Consider the following 25937-nt stretch of genomic DNA (forward strand, 5'->3'; position numbering starts at 1 on the left):
CTCTATTAAGCCCATTATTTACCTCCATTAATCCCATTATTAATACACAGTGTCCCAACATGAGACTGTCAAAAAATTATAGTTGTAACAGTTTTGAGGGAGGAATTGTAACATGTAACAGCCATACAGAATGTAGCAGTTCTGAGTGAAGAGTTTGTATGTTCTATCTGAAATTTTATTTGATAAGGGAAAGTTTCATTTAATTATTTAATTAATGTAAATATGTTTTTTAGTACTTATTAACCTATAAGTATAACCTTTATGAATAACCTATAAATTGTTCAAGTGTTGCAATAGTATGTTGGAATTTCTTCCTCATTCAGTGACTGATAGCTTTTCCTTCCCACCTCCTTTGTCTATTGTCAAAGAAACTGGCTTGCCTACTTATTCTATCTTTCTTGGAAATTTGAAATGTGGTCTAGACTGAACCCTATAACTGGAGCTTCTCTTATTGTCGTTATGTGCTAATCCTTTTAAAAATGAATCCGGCTTTGATTGTTGACCTGCACAATGGGTCTTTGTGTTCCAGGGTCTTCCGAGATTTGCAGCTCACCTTGAATAAACAGATGGTGAAAACAGGTGAAAATACAGCTGCCTGTCCTTTTCCAAAACTTGAATTACACAAAACACATAAGTGCTAACAGTTCGATTCATTTAACTGAATCAAAATGCAATTAAGTAAATGAAATTATGTATCAAATCAGATTTCAGTTGGAATGTACAAACTCTTCCGTCAAAACTACTGCGTTCTGTATATTACATGTTAGAATTCCTGGCTCAAAACTGCTACACTTCTACTTTTGTAGGGGTCTCTTTTGAAACCTTTTTCGTTTGCTATACGTTTACTCGGGTAGTAACACCTGCCTGAGACTTTACCTGAGCTTCCACTCGAGCCTCACGTTCGGCGCCAAGCTTTGCGCAGCTTTTGCAAAGGATTAATGAGCTGCAGACTGAGTGGCTCAAATGAGGATCAATAGCTAAGTTTTCCCCGAATATTGCCTTATGCTGAAAACTATACCCTTTAATCGTGTTACCGCTGATACGTTAGCATTACCAACTATAATTACATAAGGCCTGCTCTACAGTAGGAGAGTGAATGTTGTTGGTGTGGATCCACCCTACCATACAGATCGTGGCTTTACTTCAAGGTTAATGGGCTCAATCTCTAATGCCATTTACGAGCTATTGTGAGATCTGTGAATGTTTAAAATCAGACTTTAAACAGACTTCTCAACCAGAGTTCCCAACACAGAGCGTGAAAATACAAATACTCAAGTTGGGGAAAACGACCGGTATTTGTATTTTCATGCTCTGTGTTGAGAACTGGGATCGAGCTGGGTGTCTTCACGTATGCGTGCCAAAAAAAATGAAATTAAATATTAAATGAAAGTTGAAATTGAATGAAAGTAAATGAAATTCTATATCAAATGAAATTTCAGATAAAATGTGTAAACTTTCCAAATCAATGCGCTCCTTTGCCGGGTTCCCTTAAGGGAACTATCCATGGTGCTGAACAATGACAGCCAACACGACAGCCCCGTCCTGTCGACAGGACATAATTAAACCCTACACACCAGTCGACCACTGCGATCTGCTGCAGCTGGGTGCCTTGCCCTCCCTGCCATCCGTGTGAATGGTTCTCGTTCGTCCCGACCACGGAGCTTATTCATCCTAGCTCCCCAATAGTGGAACAAACTCCCTATTCCGTTACGAATCACTCGCTCACTGCTGATTTTCTACCGTGGTCTGAAGACACGTCTCTTCAGACTGTACCTTCACTAACTCCAACGTCATTCCTCTACAGGGTTTACCCCAACCTAGTATCCCTCTCGTGTATCACTCGTTTCTTGATCTAGTTCTAGCACTTTCATGTTGCACTTGGATCTTCATCTTCATCTTCATATTTGACCTGTGTTCTGTAGTTGTTCCAACGACCTTCAGTATGCACTTATTGTACGTTGCTTTGGATAAAATTCCAAATAAAATAAAATGTAATGTAATCTAATGAAAGTGAATCTGCACATGGAGATAACACCCACGTAATTGTTGGATCAACGAACTATCCCAATATTTTCACTCTGGCATTTGAAATAGCGAATCAGTGCTAAGAATGTACATATCTTGCACATAGTCAATAAAATTAAAAATGCCTACCGAATAAGTTCCCTCTCTAACCCTTACAAACTGATAAACTTGTCTGTACTAATATGATGGTTGCCAGAAGGCAAGATTTCTGTGTTTTATAATGCAATAGGAAACTGACATGCCTCCTAATTCTGTCATTAGTTTAGAAAGTGTCAAAGCTGGTGAGCCAAACTGCCCTGAAATGGTTTGATGCACAAGACATTTTGTTTTGCATTGGCGTTCTTGCACAGTGGTAAGAAGAGGCATTTCACAGAAACATCTGCAGACACATCATGATTCAGTTTTAAAGATGCTGTGCAATCAACCTGTAAAAAAATCCAACTTTTGTGTTTAAAGTGTTAGTGTTTGTTAAGCCACAAGATAAACTAAAATATATATTATTATTATTATTATTATTATTATTATTATTATTATTATTATTATTATTATTATTATTATTAATAATAATAATTTATTTATTTATTTTGTTGATTAAACAGGGTCTTTGAGAGGTGGTTCAGTTTAACATAGTAAATTTCCTTATTCAAATTCAACTACAAAAAGCTATGGGTCTGCAAACTGGAGAATCGGCATTGAGTTGGCAGTTTGGATAGTTACCGAACTAGTTCCCTCTCTAACCCTTAAAAACTGTTAAACTTGTTTGTATAGTATTCATGATTCATGATTCACTCTTGAGATTTGTGTTGTGCTTTCTAAGTAAATATGCTGTCTTCTAAGGAAATTCAAAGCACTTTTGTAGGTTGTTCTGATTAAGAGCATCTGCCAATGTAAATGTAAATTAATACATATGTTCTCTGCCCTTGGCTACATAAGTAGACATGGTGCCTCAGGCAAAACTGACAGACAGTCTCAGCTTCACAAAACACACAGACTCACCTTCTCTGCAAACAGCAGGGGGCAGTCATCCTTGTCTCAGGCAAGGCAATAAAACAGGATAAGTTTTGGGCTACAAACCTGTGTTGTGTTTGAGTAAATGACTTCATCAGTGATTCACACAAGCTGCTGTTCTTTGTGTAGTTGCCAGACAAAGGGATTTATACCTAAATATATGAAATTTTCAACAACAAAAAAATAATCAGGGAAGTTTTACAGTAAAATGTATGGGAGTTACAGACAGATGAGGGATTTTTATAAGTGTAGGGGACGAATTGTGAGAAATTTATTTGAGAGGCAATTGAAGATGGGGGTTTTAAAAAGTTTTTAGGGGTATTATTTCAGGCATCTGGCAATATTCTTTGGCATGCCAATGTGCCACTGGAGTTTATTAACATGGTATTTATGATATTAACGGCACCTGCCTGACTATGTCAGTTCTGTGTTGGCATTGTGCTGCTGTAGTTCGGTTTTTCCTATAGAGGGCTGATGCAGTATACTCTCATTACACTCTTTGTTCCCTTCAAGATATTGACAGTATTCTTCCAAGAAGCAGTCATTAAAAAGCCTTCAACAGATTTATCATTGAAATTCCATTGGTGTATTTTGAAAGGCAAGTAATTTTAAGCAAATGAAAAATATGCTGCTCAATCAATCATAATTAGGTCTATGACATTATTTGTGGAAATATTTAATCAACTCATCAGGAGGCCAGATATGAATAATTTACAGTAATCTGTGGAAACATAATAATTTAACTCAACAGGTAACCGAAATGTATTAAATTACAGCCTATATTTTAAAAAAAAAGGTTTTATTTGGTCATCAGTCAAGATAACAGCATGTAATAAGCAAGGCTAACTGATGGAGCCTAACTGATGTAGATGGGCCCTTTTTCCTAAATGTATGCATGTGAACATGTGCATTCAAAAATGTATGTTTTTATTGTTTGCATAGTTTCTGTTCATGAGGAGGGTTTTTTTTATATTCCTATGCAATTTTTTGCTGTTTTGCAATGCATTTCATTACTTACCTTTAGCAGACACTCTTATCCAGAGCAGCTAATACAACTTAATTGCATTTTTACATATCCATTTATACAGCTACTGAAGCAATGCAGGTTAAGTACCTCGCTCAAGAGTACAACGGCAATGTCCTACCGGGCAATCATGCCTGCAACCTTTAGGTCCATAACCATTATACTTCACTGCTGCCTTTTACAAGAGTGAAACACGACGGTCACACCTTACAGTTTACCATCATTTCAGTTTATTAAAAAGTAGAATACATGGCACAGTTGTCTACACAGCATGAGATGCCACCAGGTACAGAGAAATTGTTCTCATCTTTAAGCTGGGCAATTTAAAAAATAGAATAAAGTCTTATCTTCACTTTTTAGGGAGGATTTTCCCCTGCATGTGAGTACTCGATCATTTTTTTATTATTATTATTATTTTATTTTACATTTACATTTATATTTTGTGAACATAGCCTTCTGGATCATAGATATCTTGTAGTATAGTGAGAATTAGGCATTTCAAGTCGCAGCTTTCAAATGTAATATGATGGTTGCCAGGAGGCAAGATTTCTGTGTTTTTATAATGCGGAAGAGGAAAATGTAAACTGACATGCCTCCTGCGCATTCTGTCATTAGTTCAAAAAAGTGTCAAAGCTGGTGAGCCAGACTGCCCTGAAATGGCCTGATTCACAAGAGAGGCATTCTTGCATAGTGGTAAGACAAGACGTTTCACAGCAACATATGATAACACATCTTTAACCAACGATTCATTGTTTTAAAGACCCTGTGCAATCAACCTGTATAAATTACAACTTTTTCCTCTTGTGTTTAAAGTGTTTGTTAAGCCAAAAGATAAAGATTTTTCCAACTTTTCTTAAATTTAAAAATGGGAAGATGTCCTTTTGATGTAACAAGCTCATTTCTAAATACAACTCTAGACATCTGACATGGTGTGTCTTTTAATTTCACGTTCACTTCGGATTGGCAGCCCACTAAACAGCCTATTAATAATTGTCTTGTTAATCGTGTAAAAAATATGGTCTCGAAAATTACCAATAACAACTCCTGTAGTTGGACGTATGAGATCTTTGTTGCTTTCTGTATGAAACCAATTAAAATGTCAACTCAATAAAACAGGCTTAAATATCATAGTGCTTGTTGTCTTTGGCTCATTATTTCAAATATAACTTTAAAACAACAATTATTTTTATTTTTATTGGTCAGGGTCTTTAAGAGATGGCCCAGTTTAATATAGTCAATTCCCTTATTCAAATTCAGCGGAAAGCTGTGTGTCTACAAACTGGTGAATCAGCATTGAATTTGCAGTTTTGAGAGATTTTTAACAGAAACCCATTCAGATATTGAATTGGGAACAACGACAAGGCAAAACAAATAATTTAACCGGCCTCTCTGAAGAAAACCTAGCCACCATTTCACATGACATGTGACATAGTTCCCTGGTGTTGTTTTTCGGGGGGTCGGAGGGGTAGAAACAGCATTCAGAGTGAAGGAAGGAAGGGGGTGGAGGTGGAGATGGGGTTAGAGAAAATCCCAAGATCAGGTTGCAGCTGTGAATGGAAGCAGGAGAGGAAGACAGGGAAAAAAGCATTGTATTAATTACATTTGTAGGTGCGTATAAAGATAAGCGTAGGAAATCCGCTACAGAGGGGGGTTGCCTGGGTCAAGTGAGGCACCTCCCGTGGGGCAGCCTGATCAAATCTCCACCTGATTCATGAGGTTGTACGGAGTCAACATGTTTACCCTCTGCAAACTTTCCCTGCATTTTGATTGGGCACACACAACAACCAATAGAAACTGTGAGCAGGGCACAGTAAAATGTCCAGCATTTATTCAGATCTAACAGAGAACATATGAGGGCAACAGGGACCACATGTACTCTGTAAGAGCGGATTTATCACAGAACATTTTACTGTGTGAGAGTTGGCTCACAAATGAACCCACCACAAGCTGAGAACTCAAAAATAGGCCCATGAATAACTAGTCATGAACAAAGGAGCATCACTAATTTAATTTTTGAGAGGAATCAATGGCACTCTGACATGTACAAGCTCTATTAGCACCATGTTGAAGGCTTGGGATAAAAATACATACATTACTGGATATATTTGCATATTTAAACCTATAAATCATTCATTACAATATATTTAATTATTAAACTACTAAAACCACTGTATGCATTTTACAGTCAATGGTCAATGCGGTTTCCACAATAGTATCAAGTCAAACATTTGTTAAAAAGACTGGTGTTTCAGGAAATGCCCCCTGCGTGATGTTTCCCAGTGAGAGGACTTGCCACAGAAACCTGGCCATTGAGTTGTGCAAATATGAACTTCCCTGATGCCAACTCCAGATTGGCACATTGACATGCCCTTCCTGCTTCTAGAACTTTCTGTTCCAGTGTCAGTGACCATTCTTACAAGATAGGGGCTCTAATTGATTGTAAACCCAGACCAGCTGCATAACCTTATGAAAACAGAATATACTGGCCATTTTTAAATATAATATATCAAGAAAACAAACAATATTGCAATGCTTCACAATGAATATATGAGCAAATATAGAAATTATTGGTGCTTTCAGATAATGTAATATATATGTTTTAAATATTGTAGTGAAATATATTTATCGTTATACTTTGCAAAAAGGTTAAATATTTACAGCATATAGCGATACATTCCATTAGTGTCAGGTTAAAACCGCAGCAGAGGCAGACAAGCTGACCTCAGTGCAGGCAAAGAGGAGAACATCATTTCCTGGAAAAACTCTGTTCAGTCAGTCATGGTGTCCATAAACAGACACAGAGAGGCCAAGGCCTCATTTCTGAAAGGTGCAGAAGTCCCAGGAGGAAGCAAAATTTTAACGTCAGACAAAGGCACCTTATAAAATTGATCATTATTATTTTGAGAACATGAAATGTAATTTGCTCCTTAGTCATAAAAACGGATGCTTCTGGGGATAAATAATGGCAGAATTAATAACGGAGAACTGATATCAGGAAATAAATGCTAAGAAAACTGTTAATTCGAGGAAAAGTACAATTACATCACAAAGCTGCAGACCCAGTGTACCATATGGATATGCAATGTGTTGAGTAACATGTTTCTGAGAACATAATCCATAACATATGTATACATAAACAAAATATAGGTATAAAATTATAATGTTTATGGTTTTAACCATACAAATCTAATTGTCAAAATTCAGCACTTGAAAGATTTGAGATACTACATTAAATAATCAATGCATTTGTGCAACACGGTATATTCCTTTTTATGAAAGGATACAGCCATTTAGAAATCCTAAAGAACCTACAATTATGAGTGATAATAAAAAAAGAGAGTGATGAATTCAAGTAATACAACACCGTCTACCGCCTTGTGTTTTTATTGACCATAAAAAACACCACTAAACCCACCTCATTCTGGATTAATGATCACCGTCATGACTGGACTTTGTGAAACCTGGTTACAGTCCATGTGCAAGAGTTTATTTGTTTATTTCTTCTTAGCTGTTGCTTTTCAGTCACACTTTCTGGAACACTTCGAAGAGGGAGGCCACTGAGTGCATGCGGTAGAAGAGGTTGAGGGGCATGGCAAAGTTCAGCACCATGGTCCAAATGGCAGATCCAAAGGTCTCTTGTTCCGAGCCGTTGTCGTACTGGGGCCGACAGCCAAACGCCGGCAGCAGCCACAGCTTCAGTAAACAGAGAAAGAGATGCACAACAAAAAATAATAATCAAGCACAAAAGTTGAAAATTCTTCCTGAAAAACGTATGGTCCTAATAAAGAATTATTCTTTTCTCTTTTTGATCGTACAGTGCCGTGAAAAAGTATTTGCACCTTTCCTGATTTCCTCTATTATTGCATATTTGTCACACTGAATGGTTTCAGACCTTTGGACAAAATTGAATATTAGACAAAGGGAACCCGAGTAAACACAAAACATTTTTTAAATTATTGTTTCATCTATTTAATGAAAAAGTTATCAAACACCCATATAACCCATGTGAAAAAGTAATTGCCCACATTATACTTAATAACTGGTCGTGCCACCTTTAGCAGCAATAACTGCAACCAAACACTTCCTATAATTTGATATCAGTCCTTGTCTTTCACATCACTCTTTAGCACACTCTTCTTTGTAGAACTGCTTTAACTCAAATTGGTAAGTTTTTAAGCATGTACAGCTTGTTCAGGTCTAGCCACAGTATCTGTGTTGGGTTCAAGTCAGGACTAGGTCAAAACATTTCTTTTCAGCCATTCAGATGTGGACTTGCTTCTGTGTTTCAATTCATTTTCTTGCTGCATAACCCAATTGCACTTCACCTTTAGTTCACAGACCAACGACCAGACATTCTCCTTAAGAATTTTCTGGTACAGAACAGAATTCATGGTTTCTTCAATCTTGGCAAATCATCCCCACACCATCACACTACCACCACCATGTTTGACTGTTGATATGATGTTCTCACTATGAAATGCTGCATTTGCTTTATGCTAGACATAATGGGACCCCCGTCCTGCAAGTTCCACTTTTGACCCATCTGTCCACAGAATATTATCTCAAAAGTCTTGAGTATTAGCCACATGCTTTTTTCCAAACATGAGATGTTTTTCTTGGTTAGCAGTGGTTTCCCATGAATCCCATTTTGCCCATTCTCTTTCTTATTGTGGAGTCATGAACACTGGCCTTAGCTGAGGCTGAAGAGGCCTGTAGTTCTTTAAATGTTCTTCTGGGTTCTTTTGTGACTTCCCAGATAAGTTTCCGCTACACCCTTGGAGACACTTTGGCAGGCTGGCCACTCCTGGGAAGATTCATCACTGTTCCAAGTGCTCTGCATTTGGAGATAATGGCTGTCACTGTGGTTTGGTGGATTCCCAGAACCTTAGAAATGGCTTTGCAAGCCTTTCCCAGACATATTCACCAATTCTTTTTCTTATCGTTCCAAGTATTTCCTTTGATCATGGCATACAGTGCTTGTAGAAACTTTGTGGCAAATACGTCACTCAGACGGTAAGGTTCAATATGCGTGAGGTTTAGATTCAACAGAGGTGGCTGCAGTCAAGCCTGAATGTGTTCAGTCAGCTGAATCTAATTATCAATGAAATTTGGTTAATTGGTGACTGAGCACTTAAGGGCAAGGGGGCAATTACTTTTTCACATGGGTGTTTGATAACTTTTTTCATTAAATAAATGACATTTTTAAAAATTAAATGTGTTTTGTGTTTCTCCAATTCCCTTATGTAACATTTTATCAAAAGATCTGAAATTATTCAGTGGGACCCTTTTGAATTTAAAAAGCTGATTGCATCTGTAATCTCAATTGTCATATCAAAATCACATGATGTGCTCATAACAAAAGAATCTTGTTATATTATGGTATAATATTGCTTTTCAATTAAGCCAGAGGGTATATGTAGCTGGCATGACCAATGAAGTATTTATTACATAAAGAGCTTACAGAGATGTTGCACAAGAAGAGGAAGATGGCGATGTTCTTCAGAATCTGCCTCTTCCTGCTCAATGTCACCGGAACAGAGAGCGGGAAAGCTGGGTGTTCAGGAGGACAGCCTTGCACCCGACCATTCTCGCAGGCGCCATCCTGGTTCTCGTAGGCCCGGTTGACGATGCCGTTACAGGGGAGGTCGTGGGTAGGCGTGGGGACAGCGAAGACCTCCGGGGCGGAGAGAGGCTCCACCTCGTGCTTGCGGTACAGCGACTCTATGATGAAGAGGTTCTGTATGTACTTCTCCAGGATGAGGAGGAGAGAGTACAGGAAGCCGGTCCAGCTGTAGCCGGGGGCTCCCCGGGCGACCACGGCAACCATGCTGCACCAGGACATGAGCCAGGAGCCCATGGACGCGCCAAACAGCAGCTCCGTGTCCAGCTTCCGCGACGGGATCTTGGAGGCGTCCAGGGGCCGATTGTCCATCCTGTAAAGGACCAAGCCGAGGGTTCCCGCCGTGCACATGCAGGCCAGCATGACAATCCCGTGGCAGTAGAACATGGTGTTTTCGGACCCACCCTGGCTTACTGGTGTTTCCCTGAGCTTGACGGTGTAGACCACCAGGACCGTGATGGTGCCGGTCAGCGCCACCAGACCCAGGATGGGGCCCAAAACCAACCCTGCGTTGTTGGTCACCGACCTCTTCTTGTTGTGCCGGGGCTCAATGGTGCGGCCAATGTTCTTCCACATGACAAAGAGCATGGCGGAGACCAGGATGTGGAACTCAATGTTGAAGGGGTGTAGATAGTATAGGCTATTAGCAAACATGGAGCAGGCACTGGTGGTGCAATTGCACTCTAAAATGTGTTCCACTGAGAAAAGAGCACAGTAACATTTCCAGCATTAATTCAACTGTGATAGAGTTGATTTTACTCTGATAGCTTATGTTTGATCCTTCCTGGACTCAAATTAACTCTGTTAGTGTTAAATTAACACTGTGAATTTTAATATCAGGAGCCAGGAATTAACCGTTAACAAATAACAAACTGCTGTTTCATTCTTTCTTTTTAAAATGTATGTGTAACGGTGTCTATGTGAAAGACCTTTACAGAAATATTAAATGCATCACACTTTGAACAACACAGAAGGACTTACCCTCCAAACCAAGCACTGTAAGTTACTGTGGATAAGAACATCTGCTATATTTGCCATGATTAGTCCATGACCATTCTTAGGTTCTCTTGCAGCTTAAGTATACCTTTTCAACATTGATGAGTCATTAGAATTGTAAGACAGGCTTCTGAAATTCTGACTAGCTTGTTTACAATAGATTTCTGGCTATATCTGCCATAGAAATTTTAAAAAGCATGACTTAAATCAAGTAATTTAGTTATACATTATTTAATTATATTATATGTATTATATTATTTTTAATTGTTACTGTAAGCATTCATGACATTCTAATGTATAGTAAAAACATAACTAGATGGATAGTTACCTCATACCCAGCTAATGTAGCTTTGTTTATATTTTGTAAGTTTGTATCCAGTCATTTGAGTGTTCATAATAATCCTTAATAATTATATGACCAACCAGCTCAATAAATGGTGACCATCAACAACCTGAAATCTGACACTCCGTTTTCAGTCAATTGCCTATTATTCTCAGGGTAAGACTCCTGCTCTGGCCTCTTTGAAATGAGCAGTAATGACCACGTTTAGAGCTAGGCAGATCCTCTTACAATTCATGGTCATTAAATTTCGGCATCGAGCAGACAGTCTTATGGAGGGTCACTTACACAGGTGTTGTTTGTTAACATACAACCTATTTATGCTTCTGGATATGTTACTGGAGCAGTCCATGTTAAATACTTGGCTCAAAGGGACAATAGCATCACCCCAGCTGGAAAACATAACCTTTCAGTTACAAGCCCAGCCCCCTAACCCTTGTACTACCTCAGGCCTCAATACCTCAGTTACTTGTGATTCAAAATAAGCTGTCTAGAAAGGCCAGCAAGCAATTCAGCTTAAAACACTGATAACCAGTATCCCAATCAGTCTCATATGAAATGTTTTACACACGCTATGTGGAATGCACTGCGGGTACATCCATGTTATTAAATTATGTATTACTTGTTAGAGATGGTTCTACACAGCATATGAAAAAATAATTCTATCACCACTGTCTCAACAAAGAACTAACACTCGATAAACACCCCTACGGTCACATACTGTACATGCTTTTTTCATCAGTGGGAAGCAGGAACGACGCATGCGATAGCATGCGTTCAACGCTATTTAAACAAAATCCACGCACAACAAACAATTTCAAATGTAGAACCCCTGGGAAGGCATTCTTTCCAGTCAACACTGCGTTGAAACAGTGCCCTCTATAGCCTGTCTCGGCCCCCTACACCTGCTCTCTTTAATTAAAAGAACAGAGCAGCCAGGCCCACAGCCGGATATGAGGAAATGATAGAACCGTGCATGCTGGCTGTATCAGTTACTGTAATTGCAGCACCCTAGGGATCTCTCGCCACAAATCTCCTCAGATAAATCCATTTGAGGTTGAAAGAAAAGGCGAGCAACTGTGTGTCGCATGAAACCCAAGAGAACTGTTCCACACAAACAAGAACTGTCGAGACCCCGCCACCAACCCCCCACCCCCACCCCCACATGATTCAATAAAGCATGTCTTCAAGAGAGCCATTGTCCTTTTACTTCATTACAAGTGATGCTCAGTCGCACACTTTACCTCCTGTGTGGTTCAGAGTCCCATGCCTTTCTCTGTAGGCGTTCATGAAATGCTCAGATTCGGACATAATGCCAGTAGCCCACAGAAGCAGATTGGTAAAGACTGCGTGGATCACCCCAAACCTGAGGGAAACAGTTTCAATAACGCACAAACAATGTGATTCTGAGAAAGACCAGTAAATCACTTTAAATGACACGAGTATGCATGATAATTATTCGAAATAAACAGTATGGACGTGAAAGCTACTTTTAAATGTTTGAGACTTTGAAACACTGTATTGGCTTTTCAAAATTAATACATTGACATTTTGAACAGTATACATGCAATAATCGTTACTTTAGTTATAAACATTGTATAACTGAAAAATTGCATCTAATACAGCGTGTTTTCACATGTTTAAATTTGCGTTATAAAATGAATACCTCTCAATCGTCTCAAAAGTCTTGACCACGTCTTTGATGTGAAACCAAAGAAAATACACCTAAAACGATAGTATGTAACTTTATTACACCAAACTGGCGTACAAAAACATTTCAGAATTATCCATGCAACGTGAATGAGTAGGATACTGAAACCAAACGATCGATAAAGTGTCAGTATATCTGTAATATAACTATAGCTGATAAAGCTGTATATGCAGCCCATTGAAAGTGATTTCCGTCCAAACTGAGTTTCAAACATTTCAAACACAAGGAACAATGGGAATGATTATGCTGTCCATTCCTAAGCTCAAGATATTGCCCACGAAACAAAGAAGGTATTATTCACTATCGAGACCACCCTACTACTTTTTTAAAGTACACCTGGTCTAAACCATAAAACCGTAGGCTTTCCGCTGGAAAGCAGGTAGCCTATGACAAGTGCACGCAAATTTGTCCTTACCTGTGATATTGTGTGGACTGTATGGACGACGGGATAAACCGCCTGTGCTGCCGACGCACATGCTTTATAACCCACGTATCGACCAATAAGAAAAGCATCCATGATCAAGGAAAGCAGAGCTAGAACCGTTATCCCACCTATAAGATAAAGCAATTTCAGTGAAGTGCATCGAATTTAGTCTTTTCACATTGGGGTGGGTTAAGATACTTAGTAACACTTACATCCACCCCAGTATGACTTTCTTTGAGCATTGCATAACAGTCAAATACAGCAATAACAAACAAAATGAGCAATCACGAGTATTTTTGTATCGAACATTCGGCAAATAACACGTGTCCCTAAAATAAAGCATGTGCATGCATAAATATGTAAAATACCCTAATCACAATGGACTGTTTCTTTGCATTGCTTTGAAGGTGGGAATCACAGAATAAAAGTCGTCCGTGTTAATTTGATGGTGCACACAAAAATAGCTAAAAATAAGTGAAGGTTCCTGACTGACTCATAGGATTGCAAGACATGCGACATGCTTCAACGTTTCTAGGTAGCTCGGCTTCACCGGTGGTACTTAAGGGCATTTCTCTGCGTTTCGGAACGCACTGCAGAGGGACTTGTACCTCTTAGCCATCTCGTGGCACCATGTGCATCTTTTTCAGACAGCCTTCTTTTCCGCCTGTCCCTCCTCACGCTGTACCACAGCATCCACAGGAGCTGCACAATCATGATGGTCGTGATGAACGACAACAGATGCTCTTCCCTGACGACTTGACTGCCGGAAGATACGGCGAGTATTAGCGCCGCACCGAACAGGAGTAAATTGGTCCCATACTGAGCGCTGAGAATCTCTGCATTTTTCTTCGGGTAGTCCTCCGTCAGACCAACTTTTAACCTGTTAAAACTTGTCTTTCCTTTCTCTGGAGTGGAGGAGGAAGATGAGCTGTGGCGGTGCTTGTTCAAGCGCATGATATCCAAGCCGCCGTGGTCTACCATGGCACTGAGATCAGTATTATCCAAATCCTTGAAAGAAAACGAATCGGCGTCAGTACACTCTGATTTGTGATACAACACTCATGAAATTCTAAATACATTAGACATTGCAGCATGAATGAGGCGCAAAGAAAGAAACACGCACCATCACCTTCATGTTTTAGATGCACCCGTTGACAGTAGTACTAGAAAACATAAATCATTTTCTTTTCAGAGCACAATTAAAAACTTTCAGGCTTTTATCCTGCTGTAATCCGGTAACTATGAACTAGAATGACCTCACACCACCTCTTTTATACCTCCTCGCTGAGTCACCGAGATTAAGTAGACTAGATAGAATTTCAATTGTCGACGGGCCCAGCCTAATATGACCTTTAGTTTAACTAAAATTGACGAAATAATAAAGACAAACATTAATTTAATCTGAAAAGTATATATAGCACATAAACAGATTTGGTCGTTAAATTCTGTGTCCAAGACTGACCGAAGTGTATACGCACGCCTGTACGCGTCCGCGCGCGCTCTCCTCGCTTCCCTCACACACAAGAAAAAATATTTGCTTTTGATAAATCTAGGCAGTAAATTGAATCGGTTTTGTTATCGGTTGTATCTATAAAACGGGACGCATCCCTCTGCACTTCTACCGACGGAGCTCGTTACTGACAGTCACCACCAGTCACCTTTCTGAACACACAACGGTAGTTCACGTTGCAGCCTATAAACCGCATTCATCACCAGGACAATGAAGTCTAACTGACGTCTGATGTTATCCAAAAAAGGAACGTGTCTGTTGTTGAGCAACCCGGCCATATTTTAAGACAACTTTTACATTTTTGCAAAAAGAGGAATCCATTTGAAGGATTGATTTCCTACATAACTCAACTAAAATTTTGTGTCAGTTTAACTTAATCACAGTTCAAAGATTTTGCAGTGCAATGTATATTTTCAAATCAAATTATATAGTTAGTGGTTTGGAAGTCAAGCAGTAATAATTCAGAGCATCTTTTATGCTCAAGTTTAAACGTGTAGCTTCTGAATTCCCAACCTAATTCCTTATCTACAACACCATACTTGACCGTACTTCCTTTGGTATCTGACTCCCTGATTTGAGCCAACCACTGTGCTCTGTTGTGGGGAAAAAAAAAACCTTTTGATTGGTTCAGACAAGTCACTGACAGCTCATTGTTGCTCATTCCAGGGTTCATGGAACCCCTCTCTCCAATCACTTTTAAGTATGTTAACATAGGATCTGTTTAGCGAATGGAAAAAATCAACCAAGAACATTTTCCAAAAGAGGATTATGTGAACTGTAGCAAACATGTTAGCTTGTATTCATATAATTGAAGTGTAAGCAATGCGAACAGACTGGTCAGCCTAAAGGATCACAAATTTTCTGGTAATCCACAAAACATATAGTTCTACATTCTCACCTTGTCAAATGATCAGGGAATGATGAACTAAAACTGATTATGGAGGGACCGAGTTCTTTAACTAGAAGCAGACATTAAAATGTAAAGATTTAAGAAGTTACATCCAAAAACCATCAAAAAAATGTGGTGTTGGCACTTGTTCAATGGAATTACAATTATTATAAGATACAAAGAAGGTGCTTAGTCCATGAAAGTGAACATAAAACTGTTGAACAAACTTAAAAACAGTACTCTTCTGAGGAGATATTTAAATAAAGGTAAAAGTCAGAGGTGGACACATTTCGGAGGCAAGCTCCTTTGATGCACTCCATACTGCTTCAATCACTAGCCTGATTTAATAAATATCTCCTAAGGCTCCTGTCCTTGAGTTTATTCAACAATTTTAAGATTTGGCAAAGTGTCTTATTTCCCTGGGTGCCAGAAGTTTGGAATGAATTCAGCTTCTCTTCTTCTTCTCCTTTTGGCAAAGGAAACAGCTGAGAAGTCTGGCAGGCCCTCTAGAGGCTGGGGCATAAAGGCATATCATTCAGCTGGTTCAGCTACACAGGCTGTGTTAGCTTCTGACCCCTCTGCTGTCAATGTCGATCGGCAGGGAATTGTACATTAAGCTCTGCAATGCTAAACCAGATACGCTGGAAGATGGCACAAACCCTGGCATAGGAACCCAGAGCTGATTTGTGAATTAGAGCAGAACTGCCCAGTGCCAGTTGCCAAGGTGGGAGAGCTGCCCAGTAATATGCTCCCTCTGCTAATACACAAATAGGTACAATAACTTGAGTTTGTGTAAGGGCTTTACATCAGAAGTTGACATTTTTGAAAGCTACACCAGACCCTAGCGTTGGTTGGGGGGGATGTAGGGGTTTTTAAAAGTGCAGGTATGTTCGAAGTGACAGAGAGATGCCAGATTCCTTACGAAAAGACAGTGACGGCTATTTAACCCTTTGAGGTGTAAGATCACAAATATGTGATTGGAGTGTTCTAAACTGAACATTCTAATGCAGATGTAACAATCACTCCTGGTAACTGAAAACTAGACAGTTCTAGAATATGGACATATAATTTTGAAACAAAAAACATTCCAAAATACTACTCTTAAAAGGGTTAAGAATAGCTTGTCCATATGTGTAGAGAAACCAGAGAGGGCTGGGACAGAAAGTAAGATGCCAGCCATCTCAAATTAAAAAGCCTGACCTCAGATTAGTTTCCCCTTACAGTGAGAATGGAGCACTCTGAAAGCAAAAGCAGTTGTGGACACTATAGCTCATTATTCCTTAATACTGGGGCCTGATTCTTTGTAGTTTCTAATTCTTTTTGGCTGGAATAAACTGAGAAAGAATCGGACCTCCTTCAGAGAAAAATCTCAGAGGCAGATCAGAAGGACATGTTAGTTTCATGAGGCCTGGGGCTCAAGACTTTCCAAAAGCAATATATAAAGACAACTGATCTGTTCTTGACACGGAGGGATTTAGGTAAGATTTTTGTTTTTTGGAGACCACACCAGAGATACACAGTATCTAATAAGCCTTTAGTGGTTGACTGAGATGAGCTTCCCTATCACTAAAGCCACATTTCCACCGCAGGAACTTTACCCCGGAACTAGGAACCTTTTGAGGAAGGAACTAGGGTCTAAATTAAGTTCCGGGGACTTTATTTTACCCACAAAAAAGTTCCTGCTCGGGGGGTAGTACTTTCCAAAAGTACCGGAACCTTTGGAGTGGGGCGCAAGCGCTGAAAATTTTTGATTGGTCAACTACTTGCAGTGTTTTATTTCAACCGCCATTTAAAAAAATCTGCAGCCGCAAACCGATTTATTTTCATCATAACTTGAAATCAAACTTGTATGTTATGCGGCACAGTAGCCTACTTTTGGTTATAGCCTGCCAACGTCTTGGAATTATAACGTGTGCTCCTCTGTTCTTTTCTTGCTTTAGTGTTCGTTTTATAAAATGCTAAGTATTCGTGCTGGGACAGCATATTACGTACCAAAACATTCAAACAGTTTAATTCGGTTGCTGAATATTTTCTTCCAGATTTTCTTTGTTAGCCCGTTGTAATTGACTCAAAACGTTTGATACAGTTATGTGAGGTATGCGGTGGTTCTGCGTAATTTACATTGGTGATACAGTAAAAGCAAACTGGAAATCACCTTCCGCACTTTTTGTCAGGGTATAATAACAGGTTAATTCTAGTAATCGTCCCTTTTGCTTTTTCAGACTGCCGTAATTTTACTCTGCCATTCTTCAATTCCACAAAAAGACCAGGAAGACTATGGACTAATTTATGGTGCATGGTTTGCATCTGGAGGGCACACTTCGCTGCTCGGGTAGCAGTAACTTCGAAGGAAAGCAAACGGTGGCTGTACCACTGCTAATTTAAATTTTCAAGCAAGTCCGAGTTTTCGTTCTATTCTTGTCATTTTGCGATTAGCCTATATGGAATTGACGATGAGAAAGTAATCAATTCAACAGCAAATTGTTTACAACGTGTGCATGTTTTCTGCTGTAGTTGCCAGTTTTCTGTGGAATGTGAATGCATTCTGTCGCCTCGGATGCCAAGACATGAAAGTGAATGTTCGCATAAAAACATAATGAATGTGTTTGAGAGGATATATAAAATAGTTACAATCTGACTATTTGGCCTGTTATATCCTATTTGTTGCATAACAACGGTCCAAGTTCAACTACCAACGACAGTTTTGCTTGACAACGGTAAAATATGCCCAAACGGCTGCGGAAGAATATTTCAATTTCAGGTGATTAAATCGATAAAAATCAATAAATACAAAAGTAACCATATATAGTCATTGTTGGTAACCCGTTGTATATAAGTGGAATAAACCCCTCCGGGCTGTCCCGGTTATTAGAAAATAATGTAGGCTACTTCGGTGGTAGTATGGGGTTACAGAAGAAATCATAGGACAGATGGACCGACGACAACGTCGCTTTTTCATACGTCAGTGGGCTAATTTGCCTAACCTTCACGGGACTTTAGACCACGGTGGAAACGCAGACAACAGTGGGCTGAAAGAACCTTTTAGTTCCTTGAAAAGTAGTTCCTGGGACTAAAAGTTCTGGGTACTTTTGGTGGAAACACGGCTTAAGAGATCTTTGAGATTGTGAAAAGCGCTGTGGGAGTTTTGGCTACTGAATAGCCTAAGCCTGGCTTACTGATGGCGTCTTAGCCCCGCACCTGGGCGTTGCAGGTAAATTACGAAAATTCCCATCACGCCTACGTTTTAATATTTGTCAAAGCTAAGGCTCAAAAACACTTGCATAACTGTAATGCAGCGAGCTTTAAAAAGCAAGCATTGAGGACACAACAGGTTTGAAAGTTCACATGGATTGTGTTTGTTTGTTCCTGTCTTCAGAGAAAAGCTCCACAGAAAATCACTGATGTGGTCTCTGATGTTCCCAAGTCACAGCCTAGATTAACATATGCTGCTGAGGCTGCAAATACTGTATGTAAACTAGAATACACCTCTTAACAACTGTTAAATGCTCAGTGAAAAAACGACAAATATTTAGGGTGTATGCGAGGTCATGCTAACATGTTTAGATCACAGGACATCCCCAAGTACCATTTCAATTGAATTTTAGTCTTTTTTTTTTTTTTTTTACTATTTGTTTTTACATTTATCCGATTCATTTGTGGTCAGCAAAATCAAACTGTCATACAGGTGTTCTGTGCAAATTTGACCAATTACCTGCCCCATTAAGTGAATTCAAACATCAGTCCACTGACTCAGCATCTGTGCAGGGTGTCAGTGGCTACTTTTAACCCATTGGCGTGGCATGCACACGCAATTCAGAGGCAATTCTTACCTGCAAGAGGCGATGAGTCAGAGGGATTTAGCAGCTATTGCAAATTCATAGACTGAAATATTATTCAACAGAACAGTCTGAACATTTTCACTTCAGAATAGGGTGTGTGTGTGTGTGTGTGTGTGTGTGTGTGTGTGTGTGTGTTCAAAATCCCCTCAATATAAGTCACTATTAACCATAGAGAGAACATTAGCATGGGACTTGCGCTGACCCTCTAGATAACTTTAACCACTTTTATTAATTCTACATTTCTTCTACATTTGACATTTGGGCAATGACACATGCTCTAAATTGCACAGCTGGCTTCAGAAATGAACAAGTGTGCAGGGTACTAATTGTTAATGGTGTACAGGATACTAATTGTTAATTGTACAGTACTTTGGTGGGAAAATTATTTGTTTAAGATGCCCCAGTTGTCATTTCTGAATGGTTGCCCCCCACCCTGATTGTCAAACAATACAGGGTAGTTCCAAAATATCCCCTATTAAATATGCAATACACTTACATCGGCACCCTACTGCACCTGTAACTTCCCAGTAAAAACCTGACATGTTATGCATTCCAGCAAGAGCCCCACTGCACTCCCATGTGTACAAGTCTCTTAAGTCAACATTGACATCCTAAAAGTCATTTGTGAATAACTTCAATAGCCTTTTAGGAGGAAACCAGACTACACCTCAAACATTTCAACACAAAAGTGTTATTGCCAGCACTAAGATTTTATGCATACAGGTCCTCAATAAAGATAACTTCTATACAATTTCCTGTGTTATTTTGTGTTTTATCCTCTATGCTAACCACAGTGCATGATTGGCTATTGTGTGGAAATACCATTGCTTTAACACACCTGGAGTGTTTCATAACACCATTGACTAGGATTTCTCAAGACTACGCACACACCTTCCCAAAACAGTGTCCTCAAAACTGGTGCAAATCTGTGCCAATAAGTTACAGGCAAGGTTAACAAGTCGGCTACTGTATAGGTTAAAGATAAGGTTAAAAAAAACAGGAAAATAGTTCTAAAGTTATTTTGAAATGTTGGACAAGGAAACAAAGTAAATTATTTCAAATCATACACTCAAAACAGTGAAAACCAGCTTTGAAAATGATTTTTTTAAAATAAGAAAGTACTAAAAAAGGACACCCTATACAGTGGTTGTTTTAATTACACCGAGTTATCATAAATACATTTGGTAGTTATGGAAACTGAACACAGATAAATACCTTTTCATACTCAACAATAAAAAAATACAAAGGCTTGGCATTTAGTATTATTAACAATATTAGATACGGTATAAATGCTGGAAGTAAAGAATGGCTTTCACTTCAACAATCAGTGGCATTTTTAAGTGTCCAAATCAAGGTTTACCATGAGCAGAGGCATCTGTAATGGAGAAAACAGAAAAACAAAAATGTATATTTCCTTTCTGATCTGATTAAAACTTGCCTATAATAACAGTTATGGCTTTAAAAAAAAGAACTGTTTGTTTTCATTACTTAAACAGCTAAATGTTACTCCATTTATATTTTTATTCATAGATCATTTTTAAATAATACAAGTAAAAAAAGTGTGTAGGTATTTACTGAAGATAAAAAAGGTAATGTACTTGGTGTGTCCACCTTTCTCATATGAAACTTGGGGGATTCCTCATGACCGGGGGGAGGTTGTGGAAGGGGTGGGGCTTACCTCAAGGCTGCATCAGCCCAACATGGAAATGAGCATTAGCACCCCCATGAACTGGGTGAAAAGGATTATGGGAGTAAATATTGACCACACTGGCCACAGTGCTATATTAAAACTGGGGAAACAAACAAAAAAAAAAAAGATTTCAGTACAAATATTATATTAACCCAATGGACTTTCACCCATATATGTACATTGAAATGCCAATAAAGATTACTTATATATCATAACACTGACAACTGTCTATACACACACATAAAGCATTATTTATATATATTTATTTTATTTTTTATGTAATAATCACACTGTTATTAGAGTGCCAGCAATTTGAGGGCTGGAACACAAGTTGAGAGATTCTAGGTTAAGGAGCCCCACCCGAGTGAGTCTCTCCCAGATAATGAGAGGTAACAGGATAACCCCACCTGCAGGACGCAGCGATGAAGACAGCCGTGGTGACGGGAGCGAGCGCCGGATACTCCTGGTCATACTGCTGAATGCCTTTGAACCAATCCAGGTACAGGATACAGAACAATGCTAACGCCACGCTAACGCCCAGTAACGCCATACCAACATTGAACCACCAACTGCAAAACAACCACACAATAACACGTGTTAAACTTACTGCAAATACACAGAATGTTTCATTTTGCTTCATTACCTAAATGCATATTTTTGACACTGTAAATCTTTGTCTAGTAAAAACTAGCAAATGGGAAAGAAGTATTTTTGAATGCAATTGCCGTATTTGACAATCTTTGCCTGCTAAAATCTACTGATCTCGGGTAATAGGTAGTCACGAAACAGGCTGAAGGCTTCAGTCCATTGTGTGTCAGCAGTATGCTTATTTAAAATGTTCTGCCTCCATTTTCAGGCAACAGTCCATTACACTGTGTAGTACAGGGGCTCCCCACAGCCAGTCACAGATTAGATTAGTGCTGTCACGCTCCAGTCCTGGAGGGCTGTATTGGCCGTTTTGTGTGCCAGCACTTAAGGGATCATTATTAACGTTAAAGATGCTGGGCGTTGGTGGACCTTCATGCACAAAGCTAACGCGCCAAAAACTCTGTGTGGGAAGCGTAGTAACCACAAAAGAAAAACATCCGGATTTTTGGTGAACTGCCACTCTAAGCTTGGCTTGAGCCCACAGTGTTTCCAAGGCTCAAACTGGCAGCTGACTGCAGGAGAAGCACAAAGGCTCAGACACACTGCAGCCGTGCAGGAGGGAAGCTTGGCAAACCTGAAGCACACATCGCATTAAACGCGGCGTCACCCTGAAGACATGTTCCCCGAGACATTCCGCTTTCAACGTGAGCAGGACAAGCATTCCTCAGTAGCACCGTTCCCTCACCCTTTGATGCTGTCGTCCACCATTATAACGGCGAAAAAATCGAGGTAGTACGTCAGCCCGACGGCAGCCGCGATCCAAAAAACAGAGTGGCGGTTAATTCGAGGGAGGGGCTTCGCCTCTCTTTCCTCCGGACCTAGAGGGAAAGAACACCTCAAGCTTTAGAAAGGAAAGAAAGCAGTTTCCTTAAATTAGCAATGGCCGACATATGGTTCCAGAGCTCCACAGTAAATTAACAAAGCTAAGCTAACGGCCATCTTTCCTTTTTTTTCCCCAGGAAATGTGTACACTCCTTTCATAATGTATTTGTTATTTTTGTGTTATGTATATGTTTTTTGTCTATGCACTTCTTGTTCGCTTTATTTCTGGGGTATTCTTTGTGTATTGTTACATTGTATTCTCAGGATGCCACAGTAAAGAGAGCTTTGCTCTAAACCGGCCTCTTTCTGGTTAAATAAAGGCTTCTATCCATCTATGATTGGGTAATTTAACCGCACCTGGGCGCTACAGGGTGTGGTCGGATAGAAGCTCCGGATCACACAGGACTGGTTTGCGATATTGTGATATGTGACGCTCAAATGCGTGATATGTGACACCCAAAATATCTAAGCCTGGAGATAGAAACTATTGCAGTTTTTCCTTTTCCAAGAATTCTATACACAAGTCCCAGGGTATAACCACAAAATGCTTTTGCACTTACACAATAGACTCTGGGTTTTAACATTCTCTCTTGATCCATGTATAATGTGGCTTCGCAACAGGAAGGAGGGATGCGTGGTAGCCACGCAATGTGATCAATAAACTTGAGGGAAGGTTGGGCAGCAGGTTAAACCAGGGTAGTTTGACGCACGTCCTGACTCGTTACATCATCAAATTGTTCTGAGCAACCAATCAGTGCTTTTAAAAGGTATTGCGTAGCTCAGCACTAAGGATTTCATACCCTCACAACCTAGCTACAAAGTACATATGACTAAATTGACTGTCTGACTATGCAGTTGGAGAACTGACACCTCGGGGAAGAATGCATTTAATCAGACTGGCAGAATAATCCAGAATGAACTGGAAATGAAGAGCAGAGTTCTACAACGCATCCATTCTAGGAGCTTTTTCTCCTGATGTGTGCTCACTGGAAAAATAATGCAGGAGCACATCTACTAATTTGGATGCCTGGATGTGCTCCTAAATTGTTCAATGTAGGAGCATGTGTGCTCCTTTCAAAGAAATGTTAGCGTAAAGCCCTGCACATGTGTTTCGCGGAAAAAATGGTAGGGCAGCACCCTGATGAGGGCTCAGTGAAAGAGGAACTGGCTCAGTCCATGGAAAGGAGTACCCCTGTCTTGGTAAACAGTGAGAGAATATCACGGTCACCCAATGTAGTGAAAGTAAGATTTGATGTGATGACATGCTAACGGGCAAGGGATGGATGGATGGATGGATGGATGGATGGATGGATGGATGGATGGATGGATGGATGGATGGATGGATGGATGGATGGATGGATGGATGGATGGATGGATGATGGATGGATGGATGGATGGATGGATGGATGGATGGATAAATAAAAATAAAAAAGGAGCCACTTAAGTTGCCGAATATGATGATCCATTACTCAATCTCTGCTGTTCAGCTTCAGTGGACAACTGGGCCCAAAAGTTTACTGGGCTGAAATGGATCTGCCTCAGAGCGCTAGCCTACCTTTTTTTCCTCTTGGAAAGCTAACAAACACTATAATTTAGCGGTGGATAAAACGTTATAAGTTGACAGGCAGCCATTGTAATGGGTGACATCATGTCTATTAAAAAAAACATCTTGGATTGTTAATTTGTCTTGTATTTCAACATGTCCCCCCATTGGTAGGCTATTTCATAAATAATTCCCCAGCCTTTGTGATTTCGTTTATAATTTCACAACCAGTATTAATTTAGTGCTATTCAGGCCAGAAAATGGTTTGAAAGGTGCAACTATCATATTGCAACTGACTCAGTAGAATTGAGGTACATACAAATTGGAACAATCAAGAACCAGTGGCTGATTTCCAAGATCTTCCCTCGTGATAAGACAATTGAGCACTGTAAATTAATACAGAGATCCTTTATGATACCACATTGCCCGTTTATTATGGTTGAAAGCAAGCGAAGATAATTTCTGGAACGTGTCCAAACAACAAGAATCAAGTTTCGAAAATGAATATAGCCTACGGCATGACACACTGATGATGCATTTTTTGCAGGCGGTGTCTCCATCTAAAATGGTAGCCATCTTAACTTCCGTGTCTTTGAAAACTAGTTAAGTTAGCTGTGTCGGTGTTGTTCATGGGAACGTAGGCTGCAACTCATGATTTACAAAGTAGTCATAAAATATTGTTAGGAATTAGCATTACTGAGTTTTAGATCGAAAGAGCGAGTCTGCAAATAATCTGGGATGGTAAACATGCCCCTTGCGTGTGAACGTTACCTACACTTAGCTAACTAGCAAATGTGTTAGCAGGACAGGTACGGCAACTAATCTCTTAGCCAGTTAACAGGGAGGTAAAAATCAATGGCCATTCCTTTATTATCAGGGTAACTAGCGGCCTGAGTGATTTGCTCTGTAACGACTTAGCCACAGTCGAGAAACAGACTATACAAAGCAGTAGAGAAGATCTAATATTACTCTAATATCAGACAGCAAACGTAATTGGACCAAATAAGAATAAAAAATGAAATCTGCAAAGTTATAAATCGCTTTGGATAATAAAATGTCTAGCTAGCTAAATCAAACATAAATATACCACGGCTAATTTCTGTGCAATACGGTGAACAACTTTAGACAGTGGTGGCTACACCACGCAAGCCACCTGCGATAATTTCTTATGCTGTGTAAAAAGGATACTATATTTTCAAAGAAAGTTTGCTTGATCACAAGCTCCTCTGCTTATCTAACTGATACCAAACTTATTCGACAATTAACGTGGCTAGCTAGCATGTATGGGTTGCTACATGTCCATATCATAAGCATGTACAGATTAACGTTATCACTCACTGTAGTGGCTGCAAACTTACTCTTTTCGAGACTGTCATCATCTGAAACCCCGCGCAAAAGAAATTCTGAATCTTTTTTAAAACGATTACGAAGAGTCTGAACCTCACTGTCTGCTAGAATATCCGCCATATTGTTTGTAGGCGAAATTTACTTCCGATATTTTAAGGAGGGGTTGTCTGGTTATGTAACGTCTCAATTTCTAAAGCAACTGTTAAAGGAACAGTTTACATTACAGGCCTTTAGCAGACGCCGTCACCCAGAGCGATTTACACAACTTTTCGCATAGCATTTACATTATATCCAATTATACAGCTGGATTTATACTAAAGCAATGCAGGTTAAGTACCTTGCTCAGCGGTACAACGGCAGTGTCCTATCCGGGAATCGAACTGTGATCTTTAGGTGACAAGACCAGGTCCTTATCCATTGCTCCACATTTGCATGGTTTTGATCCACTCAGTTTTAATTAAGATATGGACCAAGGATAATTTATATGTCCTTAATCAGCTA

The 25937-nt window shown here is 39.5% G+C and overlaps 2 protein-coding genes across 5 annotated transcripts; both read right to left on the bottom strand.

Moving 5' to 3' along the window:
* Nucleotides 1-4270: 4270 nt before the first annotated feature.
* LOC135259454 (proton channel OTOP1-like) lies at nt 4271-17550 on the bottom strand. Of its 4 annotated transcripts, XM_064343876.1 has the most exons (8): nt 14611-17550; nt 14272-14311; nt 13757-14156; nt 13140-13276; nt 12680-12738; nt 12258-12379; nt 9519-10375; nt 4271-7750 (listed from the first exon to the last, which is right to left on the bottom strand). In XM_064343876.1, the coding sequence occupies exons 2-8, from the start codon at nt 14281-14283 to the stop codon at nt 7580-7582; spliced, it is 1758 nt and encodes a 585-aa protein (XP_064199946.1). In that variant the 5' UTR covers nt 14284-14311; nt 14611-17550; the 3' UTR covers nt 4271-7579. The 4 variants fall into 4 exon arrangements, with proteins under 4 accessions (XP_064199946.1, XP_064199947.1, XP_064199945.1 ...); XM_064343877.1 differs by having other exon boundaries at nt 14278-17549; XM_064343875.1 differs by having other exon boundaries at nt 14272-17549.
* A 2046-nt stretch (nt 17551-19596) lies between these two features.
* On the bottom strand, nt 19597-25604 carry tmem128 (transmembrane protein 128). The gene is made up of 5 exons (XM_064343880.1): nt 25448-25604; nt 22410-22542; nt 21484-21645; nt 21065-21176; nt 19597-20761 (listed from the first exon to the last, which is right to left on the bottom strand). The coding sequence occupies exons 1-4, from the start codon at nt 25554-25556 to the stop codon at nt 21077-21079; spliced, it is 504 nt and encodes a 167-aa protein (XP_064199950.1). The 5' UTR covers nt 25557-25604; the 3' UTR covers nt 19597-20761; nt 21065-21076.
* Between the last annotated feature and the right edge of the window lie 333 nt (nt 25605-25937).

Source organism: Anguilla rostrata, chromosome 7 (genome assembly GCF_018555375.3).
Source record: "Anguilla rostrata isolate EN2019 chromosome 7, ASM1855537v3, whole genome shotgun sequence".
In the NCBI taxonomy this organism is placed as follows: Eukaryota; Metazoa; Chordata; class Actinopteri; order Anguilliformes; family Anguillidae; genus Anguilla; species Anguilla rostrata.